Source organism: Notothenia coriiceps, unplaced genomic scaffold (genome assembly GCF_000735185.1).
Source record: "Notothenia coriiceps isolate Sejong01 unplaced genomic scaffold, NC01 NC01_scaffold00037250, whole genome shotgun sequence".
Lineage (NCBI taxonomy): Eukaryota > Metazoa > Chordata > Actinopteri > Perciformes > Nototheniidae > Notothenia > Notothenia coriiceps.
The window spans coordinates 2,743,461-2,755,318 of record NW_011369951.1 but is presented as its reverse complement, the minus strand read 5'-3'; the positions used below and the strand labels follow the sequence as shown (position 1 = coordinate 2,755,318).

Genomic DNA, 11,858 nt, shown 5'->3' with positions numbered 1-11,858 from the left:
TGTTATTGTTATTATATTGTTATATTTTTGTGTTTTGAGTTACTCTCGTTATTTTTGTTTGTCTTTGTCTCCGAGCTACGCCAATTTTAGGTTCGTTATTTTTAACCCAAAATCCGCCCTCAATTTTACTGTCACTTCCCCGACCGATTACCGTTACCTCCGGTAGGTGAGTCAGAACCCTGGCCGTCGCCTTTTCGAGATAGGGGAGACTGAAGGCAAATCTCCTTGGAGCCATGGAGGTCCCATCGTACGAATGTCGGGCTGGACTGCGTGGCCGCGTCCCTCACTTCTACCTGTGGACTCTCCATGCCGCCGCTCTGGCAATTTTCTAAATTTTTGTCTTATTTTCATTAGATTTGCCCATAGAGATATATTAGTGTCGTAGTAACAAACAAACCTCATAACGAATTATTAACACATAACATTGTGTCGATATAAAGAATAGAGACCACAGAATTTCCTGTAGAACGATAAACAACAAAAAAAAAAGAATGAGATACGATATAATAGAAGAAATACTTAATGTTAAATTTATTTAACAATTACAATCACTACAAATATCAATGCTTGTATAATATAATAAAAAGAATATATAAGTACATAAATCCTATCTACATGTTAAACTAACGAGAACGAGATTATATTAGCCGAAAAAATACAGGTATGAGATATATGCGAGTAATAAATAAGTAAAGTAGTATATCATTTGTAAGAGGACGAGACTAGAGAACGACACCAAATATAATCAACATCCAAACATACGCACAAAAATCTAGACATAAAGAATCAATAGATAGAGGATAAAATATATAGATATAAAAAAAAAAGCGTCGCGTAGGTTATATAGAGATAGATATAGATATCAAGAGATAGATATATATTTCTGGCATAGATAGAAGAAGGAAGAAAGATAGGTGAGAGGAAAAGTCAGTGTAAATGAGGAAGGTGTCGAAATAGTATTTGGCATAATAGTAAGAGAGAAAGGACGCGCAGCTGGTGGGGAAGCGGAGATAGCCGAGAGAGACACGTAGGGAGAATTCGCGCTGTGTGGATAAACAATAACGTATAGATTTATGAGATTATATAATTATTAATATAAACTCACTGCTAACGAATACGAAGTTATGGAAGAGTCCAGTTACACCTGGATTAGTTGAGTTTTAAGTTACACCTAGTTTCTTGATTGGTTGACCGATGTAAACCTGGTGGGTGGAGAAAAATTAACGTAAATTGGTGAGGATTTATAAAAATCTATCGTAAAAACTACCCTTTTTTACTCTCAGGACCCTTGGTTCATATTTGGGTTAACCATTAGATCCGTTGGTGTCATACTCTCTCGTCAGCTGATCACCTCAAGTAGTGCCCCTTCGCGATTCCCTAGCCGACCGCCCGACAAGTCGAAGCGGATAGGCGGAGGGAGAACCAGAAGATAAGCACCTAGGAGAGAGAATTGAAAAAAAAGGAGAAAGGAGTTGTAAAAGAACGCCCGAAAACCGCCTGGTCAGGCAATTTAAGATACAGTTAGAATGCTGACGGACCCTAGTGACTTATTGACTTCACAGCACATAGGAGGACTGGGTTGCGGCCCAGCAAAGCAAGGCTTCAGGTGAAACGAGAGACGGGTACGAGAACTAGGAGAGGGCCGGCAGGTGGGGGAGCCGTAGGAAGTGGGGCGTTAGTCGCGACGGGTGGGAGGTAAGGCGCAAAGGCACAGGACCGAAACCGACGGACCCTGGAGAGAGGCACGCTGATGAACCGCGAGTCGACGGGACGTGGAGGCGAGTAGTTCGACCGTCAAATTGGGCGTATCGACGATGTACGATCGCCGCCGGCCGAGTGTGACCCAGGTGGTTGCGAAGGCAAGAGAGGACGGGACGTAGCCCGTAACCCCATGAGGCACGCTCTGGAAGATGTTGGAGTTGTTTGGCTAAGCGTGTGGAAATAACCTGTAGAGACAGTAGTCTTTGGTGTTTGAAGATTTGCTTGGTCCTATGTCAGGTATCTTCCGAGGCCAGCGTTCAAACAAATGATAAGTGTGTCAGTGAGGTAGGGGGCATGAGACCAGTCGACTCGCGTGTGGTGAAAGCTCTGATGCAGTAGTGTGTGGGTTATGTCTGCTCGCGCGGGGGACAGACGTTTCGGGACGTTACGTAGGACCAGTTAGGAGTGGTGTGTTTTCGTTATACTTCGAGTGCAGACAATTATGGGACAGGGAGTTTGTTATTTTCAGTGTAAGAGTTGCTTAAGTAGACCTGTTATTTTGACTGAAAGAGCGACAGAATGTCCTTTGGACCGTGTTGGAGACCTATAGAGAGTGAGTTGGAAGGATGTGGGTTACCTACTTGAGTATGTATTTATTCGGTGCGAGCCTTCGCGGCTTCACACCTTAACGGCATTATGTGGCTGGTCCTTGTAATTAGGTCGGAGAGGGGTAGAGGTAGACGAGGAAGTAAATTTTGTGGACCGAACAATTTTGAGGAGATCCAAGTGTGTGTCAGGCAGGACGTAACAGATGGGGCGGAGGGTTTTTTGGTTTTGGGGAGTAATGTGAGACTAAAGGCTTAAGACTGGTCGCATTGTTTTTTATGGCATGTACAGCACTTTGTTTCAGCTCCGGCTGTTTTGAAAAGGGCTTTATAAATAAAGTTGAGTTGAGTTGAGTTGAGCTGTAAGCAATCTTGATTTTGGAGCACTCCTGAAAAGAACATTGTTTTTGCTCTTTCACACGCTTCATGAAGGTAGCATCTACTGTTAAAAAAGTAACATGTGAAGTAATGTTACTGGTATAGGCCTAATGTTGGATAGATAAACGTTAAATATAGCATGCACCGACCGTTGGATGGCCGAACTGAGTCGAGGTAGGCCTAGGTGTCTAACATAACTGTATTGCTATATTTCGTGTAGTGTTAGCTTACTGGGTTCAACTGACGTATTTATTAAATAACATTAAAAACTCCTGTTCAGCAATTTCTTTACAGTAATGTGCGTGAGTACTATATTTGTTGTTTTGCTGGTGTTAAAAGGTAAACACAGCGAACTGCAGTTAGCATGCAATTAATACTGTGCTACAGGTTCGCTAGGGCATATGGCACTTATGCATAACTTGAAGCGGATTGAAGCCTCGGAACGATGCGCACTCTATGGGTCAATTAATTAGGGAGAGGTTTTGCTTTTTACTACATTTTGACAGGATTCGTACCGTGGACGCATATAGTAAATGGGAAACGTTTCAAACAGGTCAGCTCAGCATTCTGTGGCAAGCAAGATAATGTGCATACTGTGTTAGAGACATAGGGAGCTCCACCATGGTTATTTAAAACGTGTTCAAGCTTGCAAATGTCCGTTTACCTATCCATAATAAGCCATAGCCTACGTTAGGTTTTACTCGTCAATTAAATATATATTATGAGTTCAGATTAAGGCGTTGTAGACTAGCCTATAAAGTTGTGAGATTGTGACACAGCTGCTGCGGGCTCCTGCGTTTCCATGTTCAGTCTGCTGCCGGAGTGCACCGGGACGATACTACAGGACATTTATTTTCTGAGGAACAAGTAATCATGAAAGCAGAATATGAAGTATAACCGAACATCTGATGTAGAGTTCGGACTGTAGCAGCAACTGTGGTTTTTAGCATATCGTATGAAGGTAAACAGCGGTCGGTGCATGCTATATTTAACGTTTATCTATCAGGCCTATACCAGTAACATTACTTCACATGTTACCTTTTTAACAGTAGATGCTACCTTCATGAAGCGTGTGGCAAGAGCAAAAACAATGTTCTTTTCAGGAGTGCTCCAAAATCAAGATTGCTTACAGCTAGTGTATTGCTTTGACTTGCTGGTAGTTGTCTTAAGTCATTATTATCAGATAGCTAAGTCAATATAATGAGATGACTAAGTCAATATAATGAGATATTAAGTCAATATAATGAGATAGCTAAGTCAATATAATGAGATAACTAAGTCATTATAATGACTGACAGGATTTTATTTAGTTTTTTCTGTGGCGCAAACAGGCTTCAATACCACATAGTAAAATATGTCGAAAATATGAACAGACGGCAGTGTTGTAGTGTGTCAAAACCCCAAAAGAAAAACGGCACAGTATAGTATGTCGATAATAAGGAAAAAACGACATGGTATAGTATGTCAAAAAATATTACAATATTATATAGTTTTTTAACATTGGATTTCTTGATTTAAGTATTTTTGCTCTTTTTACAGGTGGTAACGAGATGGTTCCAAGACAGAACGTATACCCTGGAGGCCGCTGCCGTCACAGGAGCTTTGATTTCCCTGGTGATTAAAGTGGTGTTACTGTGGGGCCTCATCAGACTGGTGCACAGCTTTGGACTAGGCCTGAGAGAGAGGAGTGAGTATACTGAGTGATCCACTTATTTTAACTTTACTCTGAGCAGAAGACAAAAAAAAAAACTACATTGAAAAAACATGTAATCTTTGCCGATTTTGAAATATCCTGAACTACTTCCCTCTTTAATTCTTTAATTGCCCCCCTGCTGACCTTGAGTGTGTTTATATTAGTTAGAAAGCGTCAGAACACCAAAATGTTGTACTCAACTTTACTTCTCTTTTCAGTGTTTGCCCCCAGCAAGTGATAAAACATCCAGTGGTCGCGGAACAAGGACACAGCTGCATGCTGGGAGCCCGGCATTGAGAGGTCGGAGCCGCTCAATCACAAAATTAACTGCTGACATTGTCCACATTCTTTTCTTTGCCTATTGTGTGCCGAGTACTGTATATTTTTATTTCAGCTAACACTCCTTTTTACATGGATGTAAAGCATCACCACTGAAAACGCCTTTGCAGCTTGTATTGTTTTTAATGTAATGCACATTGTAATATCTGAGTCCTTAGTATATCAAGATTTGGTATGCAGACACAACTTAAAAGTAATTCTATCTTGAAAGGTCTTACTTTCCTTCCTGTAAATTACATTTAGATTGACTTGAGTTTGCTTTTTGAAATTGTAATCGTTCAACCTAAATCATGTGACTACAATATCTAGACTACTTCTCTATGCAACACTGCATATTTTTTATTCAACTTTCTTACTCACTCCCTTTTTTGCACTGTTCTAAATAAACTATAAAACACATGAACCCAAGTACTGGCTCCAGGTGTGAAGCAAGTTGACCAAACATGAGGATACACATTTCCTGGTTTAACTTTCTCTCCGTTTATTAAAGTGCTCTGGAAAAAAAAATAGAAGGATGCATATTACAAACATTAAGAAAATCAACAATACAAAAGTCTGAGTTACAAAAGTGAAAGGACTTTGAGAAAAACCGAAGTCACAGCGCAGGCTTTTTGCACAACTTGGGGATACGTGGGAATTAACAGCCCAACATTGGAAATTAACTGTTATCATAATCTGTTTTGAGATTTATAATTATATCTAAAAGAAATGTAATGAAAGTTTGAATAAGAGTTTTGGAAATTTGGAAAATCAAAACTGCTAAAACATTTGTCAGTAAAAAAAGTACCAAATAGATTTATTTTCAGCAATGATACATTGTAAACTGGTTAATAAACATATAGACTTTACAAAATACATTTTATTCAAGCGTCGCATATTTACACAGTTAGGAATGATTGCCTTTTAGAGCTGGTTGGTCCCTTGAGTTCATTCAACAGATGACACCACTGTTTGATGAGCCAATTCATATCTGTATATATTAACACTTAGACATTTTATGGGATCAGATATGTAAGGTGAGCCACCTTAAAGACTGCACAGCGGCAGAATCTGAGAATGTTAGTTCCTCAACACACACAGACCATTAAAACCCCCCAGAGCCCACAGTCTATAAAACCTACAGAGTTCAGCTATGGCTTCAATGTCATTTGAAAAACCAGGCGTTAGAAAGACACTGAAGACAGCGGAGCTGTGGTCTCTTCCCTCGCATTTCTCCACGTCAGCGCATTGACTCCATGGCTGTGGGACTTTGTGATACACATTTTAGAACTGTCAATGCGCTGCAGAGAGCAAAGACAACCTGTAGTTAAAATGGAAATGCACAGATCACACATCTGTGCATTTGTGTGATTACATCACCACCCTGATGCGAACCTTGAATAATTATACTATATCTGCACATTAATGATACCAGTGTTTAAGGCACAGTCTGTACACTCGGGCCAGTTTTGCCCATTATGTACGTCAATCTGTTTCCCAGGATGCACCAAATATAGTGTAAGACAACGTTTGTCATTCATCCATGACATCACATCCTGACTTGATAAACAGATACTGGGAAAGTTTGATTCAACATTTCTTTCTTCATGAGAGTTGTAACTGATCTTTCTACTGAGAGCATTAGCTTCTTTGTTTATAAAGTAATAGGAGTCCCTGCCGTCCTTCTTAAAGACTGAAAAGTGCTAAAACAGACCAACAATGGTATTACAATAACTTCAACAACTGACCTTCAGACTTTGAGTCCAAGTTCATCCCAAAGTTGCTTTTACATCTGATAATAATTTAAAAATCTACATGACCTAAGATATACAAACTGCTTTTTGATTTGGAAAAGGCTCGTTTGCACAGCAGACAGATGGAAACACATTGGAACAATTCTTGACAGACAGGGGGCCAAACTCCATTCAAAAGTCCATCATTTTAATATGCTTACATATCAGACAATTACCTAATATATAATTGTTAAGTACTCTATAGACTGGATTTTTTTGTCGATGCACATTATACATTTTCCAAATACGGGTGGGCGTGGATGGACGGAGAACATGGAAACTTTGATAATGTCAATATGCTGCAATGAGAATTGCATAGCTAAGAGTAAAAAGACTGAACATGATTCCGCCTCAGCTAATGCGCCTTCAGCATAAGACTTGCTCAATTCCTGCATACAAATACTCTAAGACCCCATGCTTGGAATATCACTATGGAGCAACGTCTACGCTATTAAGAGCAACATTATTTTGATAGACTTCTTGAATGGAGTTTGGCGAGACCTTCAATCCATAAAAAAAAGAAAAGGAAACGGCACAGAGCCAGATCGGGCCTCTTGACACTGAGGAAGACCTCAAGGACGCCTCGTGCCTCAGAACTCTTCATCCTCCGAGCTGAGTTGGTTCTGCTTCTTCCTCACGTTCCAGTGCAAACACTGGGCCAGGCTCTCGAACCAATCATTGACCGGGTCCCGGAAACAGATGGAGGGAACGGGGAAGCAGGAAGTGGTGATGGTAATACTGGAACGGGGAAGAAAGAAAAAAGAACAATCAGAGAAAAGGTCTTGTGTCACAATGAAGAAAGAAAAGTCCAGGTACTTGTAATGATTGATAGAAAGAGGAGGTGTGGACATCAGTAACTTCCCTCGGAAGCAACAATGGGCCTGTTTCAGTGCGCTGCAATGACTCCACTGACTGGCAGCTCATTGGGCGAAGCAGGAAGGAGATTACCTCCAGATAAGTTACAAAAAGGAAGATGCTGGGCCTGACGCAGAGGGACTCTCCGGGCCTTGATACGGTTACACAACAAAGCTGCCAGTGTTGAGCTAAACTTATTATCCATTACGCAATCTCTGGGTTCTGTTTTGCTTCATTAGCTCAGTGTCTGCGTGTGCGTGCGTGTGTGTGTGATGACCAGTATGTGGACTAACCTGTCTCCGTGACAGATCTCCTGTCTCTTCCTTCCATCAAATGACACCCAGGCTGTGTTTCTGGCATCGCGAGACAGCATTATCTATTACAAACAGACAGAAGAATGCAGAAAGTCAAAGAAAGAAAACATTTTTATGGTTTTAATTTACAAAAGAGACAAGATTATGTTTTCTATCCTCCAAAAACTTGACTTGTTACGTATTCTTTCTTAAATCAAAAACTTTTAATGATTTATTTTGTATAAATCATTTATGATCTCACCCAGTAAAGCAACATTTTCTTTAAAAGAATGCAGACAATTTTTTTATGGTATTACATTTATTTCAAGCAACTTACAATAAGTGCAATAAACAATTAAGATACAAACTCAGAATAGCAACACAAATGCAGATATATATGCTTTGAATTAGCCAAACTATTGTAAGTGCTGCTGCATTAACTTCAGATTTGCTTAAAAAAAACATGTTGGTTTATTGGCAGTCGAAACTGATTCCTCAGTTAAAATGCGAGTTGTACTTCCTGAACAGAGTGAGCGTCAGTACCTTGAGCTCCACCCCGGCCGGCACCACGATGGGTCTGAAGGAGAGGGAGTGGGGGCAGATGGGGGTGATCATGATGGCCGGGACGTTGGGATGGATCATGGACGCTCCGGCTGCCACGGCGTACGCTGTACTTCCTGTGGGGGTGGACACTATCACTCCTGAGGGGACACAGACGGCGAGTTAAGGCAAGATGTAGAGTTCACAATAAAAGCATCTCCACAAAGGTTTTAAATTAATTAATTAAAATGGCACAAAAACACATTTTATGTAAATACATCCTAATGAAAGCTAAATTGAGTAGATATAATTTTGATTATCATTTTCATTAAAATCGTCAATTGTTTCATGACTCATTTAGACAAGGAAGTGAACATTGGACACCTAAGTTGCAAACATATTAACAGTGTGACTAATTTAAAAAGGCGGGTGCATAGGTTTTCCTTACAATAACAATACTGCAACAGATTTAAATGATATAACCAACACATGTTTTTAACAACAACAGAAAATCCTAAATCTGCTGGAACAGAGGATCAAAAGATAAATCACATAACTTCAAAGGAATTGGAAAACTATCAATTTGCCTTAATTCAACTTTTCATTGCAAGATTTTATTTGTGTTTTTTGTCAACTGATAATGTAAAAACATTTTCATAAAATAAAAGTAGCTTCCCCTCTGTAGAGCTCACATCTCTACTGTTCCAATCACAGCTTGGGATTCATTTTTATATAATGGTAGGTTCATTTATATATTCAGTTATAATTACGTACATTCAAATGAAATATATAATTTTAGTTATGGTCAAGAACACACGACGCGAGTTAATATATTACACGCAGTATTGATTGCATAGGAAATGTTCTGAGTAACTAGAAAATGCGTGCGAATGCTGTAAACTGTGAACATTTGTTGCTGAATTTAGCTGAAAATGCAGAAAAAGACGAATATTTTATTAGTTGAATGGTCTCTGTAACTGCTTTTAGCTACAAAAACCAAGTAAGTGTGTTGCTGAACTTAGCGGAGAAATGCAGAAAAGTTAAATGATTTGAATCAAATTGTTACAGCTCAAATGCATTGCAATGACTTTGTTGAAAACTTGAAAGTGAAATGTTAAACTGGAAGAGGAGGAAAAATAGTGAAGAAGCTTAATATTTAAAAGAAAGGGTTTAAAAAAGGTATAAACAACAAAATGTATAGCCTCAATGTCCTGAAATAGCTGAATAAGTTAATAGTTGAATGGTTTCTGCAGCTGAAAGTAGGCCGAAGGAGTTAGATATTAAATGTAAGTAGTAGTGAATGAATGTGTATTAAGGAGAGAAAAGAAAGTAAAAACGCTTTGAAAAGCAGCAGAATATTTTAACTGCAAACTTTTGAACTAAAACCATACGTCACCAATAATGTATAAAATATGTGGAACATGTTGACGTCAGTATGAAGTCTCCATCAGACAGAAAAGAATAGGCTGAGACAGTCTGTTTTTCAAACTAAGAGAGGTTTTCCTACAATTCAAGCATACAATGATGTCCCAGGAGTGTAGGGTTTGGGAATTATGGCAGGTTTAAAAACACATTTCAAGCTCTCCTCCACTCGAATAGTCCATTCAGATCTAGCAAGTTCTACTTTATGATATGACTGCCTGCTTATCAAAGGACCTAAACAATAAGCATTGCTTGGCAACGGCGTGTGGCCGCAAAGTATAGCGCAGCGTTATGCATATGTTTATATGGGGGGTCAAAATCCCATGCTCATAAAATGCTCATATTTTTTTTCCTTCATTCCCCACGCCCCTAAATAAATAAATAAANTATACAATTTCAGAATCAAACAAGTATGAGAGCACTCTCATAATAACGTAACACAATCAGAGACTGGATATATCCCCAAAACAAACATTTAACAAAATGGCTGCAATGTGTCAGACCAAATATGGCTTCAGTCAATATCAAAATCGTTTAACTCTTCAATACAATACATTTTCCCATTCAAATGTTCACCCCTAGGGCTATGAAATTAGTAACACTAATGACAGACTTGAAAGACGCACGTAAAATTTGAAGATAAAATGTCACCTTTAACAAACAAACTAAGAAGTATCTGACTTTCCTTATGTCTTTGTCCACTGCACTGCCTCAAATGATCTCTTGTTACAGGAGGCACTTCAGAGACAGTACATTACTTCAAAATAAAAGCGTTTTGTGTAGCAGTAACACCAATGACGTAATTTTGGGTGACTGACATTTATTGGATATTATTAATAATAATTTGCGTTTTTTTTACCACTTCAGTGTTATATTTAATGTATGTAATGTGATGTGAATATGAATGAGATTTATTTATTGAAAAACAAATATTTTAAATGAAAACGCTAGGCTCCACTTCCATGTATGATCAAAGTGACAAGGCAGTTCCTTGAACTTGGCATTTAAAATAAATTGCAATTTATGTATAAAACAATTTTTTTCATTTTTTTTATTTAGTACCATTGCAAAGACAATCTCTATTTATTCAACATATATAATGAATGTGAGTATTAGGTCAACGTCATGTATTTTGGTGTCTGCAAAAGTAAGTGACAGTACTTCCACCTTTTCTGTAGAATGACCCAAATGCTATTGTCTAGATTTGTATTTCACTTTCTTCTGTGAACATTTTAAAAACAAACGTTTTTGAGATTATGTGAGTGTGAAATATAAAAATACTGCTTTATTTTACACTTTAGGAGAGATTGGTCTCTGGTCCCTGGTGGTTTTGGCTATTGAGCGCTACGTTGTGGTCTGTAAACCAATGACCAACTTCCTCTTTGAGGAAAAACATGCCATAGCTGGCCTGGCTTTCACATGGATCATGGCCCTGACCTGTGCTCTTCCCCCTCTGCTCGGATGGTCACGGTACTGTATAATTCAGTGTTAAAAACTAGGATAGAGGCTTCAAAGCCAAACCAACATTTTTCTCATTTGCACACCTGAGATTACATCTGAGATTACCTTTATTTACTTTTAGCACACTTACGCAAAGACTCATATCTAGAATCAAATACGGTGTGTGATGGTGTTGATAGAAATGATTCTCTGTGGCTTGCAGGTACATCCCAGAGGGAATGCAGTGTTCCTGTGGAATCGACTACTACACTCCCAATCCTGAGTTCCACAACACCTCATTCGTCATCTATATGTTTGTCCTTCATTTCACGATCCCCCTCTTCATCATTTTCTTCTGCTACAGTCGCCTACTCTGCACTGTGCGAGCGGTAAGCCTGGCCACATATTATTAATAAGGATGTGATACCTTCTTTATCCTTGTAAAGAAAATATTTTTGGTTATTTTGTAGCTTCCTCCCCTCCACAGGGACGTTAGCGACATCACAGAGCGGTGATGTGGGGATTTAGTGGCTCAAGGACACTTCAGGAGGGCAGATCATTGCCAACACGGCAGCTTATACCCGGTCCTCCAGCTGAAGGGCAGTCTGCCTGCTCAGTGTCACCCTGATGCCCTCATTAATAATAGTATAAAAACATGTATAATATATGAGCAGTCATTAATAGTTTAAAATAATGCTGGCTTTTTTACAAGGCGGCAATTATTTATATATATTTTTTTTATTATCAACTAAAAGACAATTCAAATAATGTGAGGGGTTTGCATGCACTTAAGAACTTACAGGTATTTATTATAACAAGT

The 11,858-nt window shown here is 39.0% G+C and overlaps 2 protein-coding genes across 2 annotated transcripts in view; both read left to right on the top strand.

The window, feature by feature from the left end:
* LOC104966657 (uncharacterized) overlaps positions 1 to 5,124 on the top strand; it is a 50,511-nt gene extending 45,387 nt beyond the window's left edge. Inside the window, exons 8-9 of the mRNA XM_010795870.1 lie at positions 4,224 to 4,371; positions 4,596 to 5,124. Coding sequence (XP_010794172.1) covers positions 4,224 to 4,371; positions 4,596 to 4,615 — 168 coding nt within the window. The 3' untranslated portion in view covers positions 4,616 to 5,124. The remainder of the gene's footprint in view (positions 1 to 4,223; positions 4,372 to 4,595) is intronic.
* The window catches only part of exorh (extra-ocular rhodopsin), a 64,788-nt gene that overhangs the window by 51,205 nt on the left and 1,725 nt on the right, over positions 1 to 11,858 (top strand). The window contains exons 2-3 of the mRNA XM_010795871.1: positions 10,900 to 11,068; positions 11,262 to 11,427. Coding sequence (XP_010794173.1) covers positions 10,900 to 11,068; positions 11,262 to 11,427 — 335 coding nt within the window. The remainder of the gene's footprint in view (positions 1 to 10,899; positions 11,069 to 11,261; positions 11,428 to 11,858) is intronic.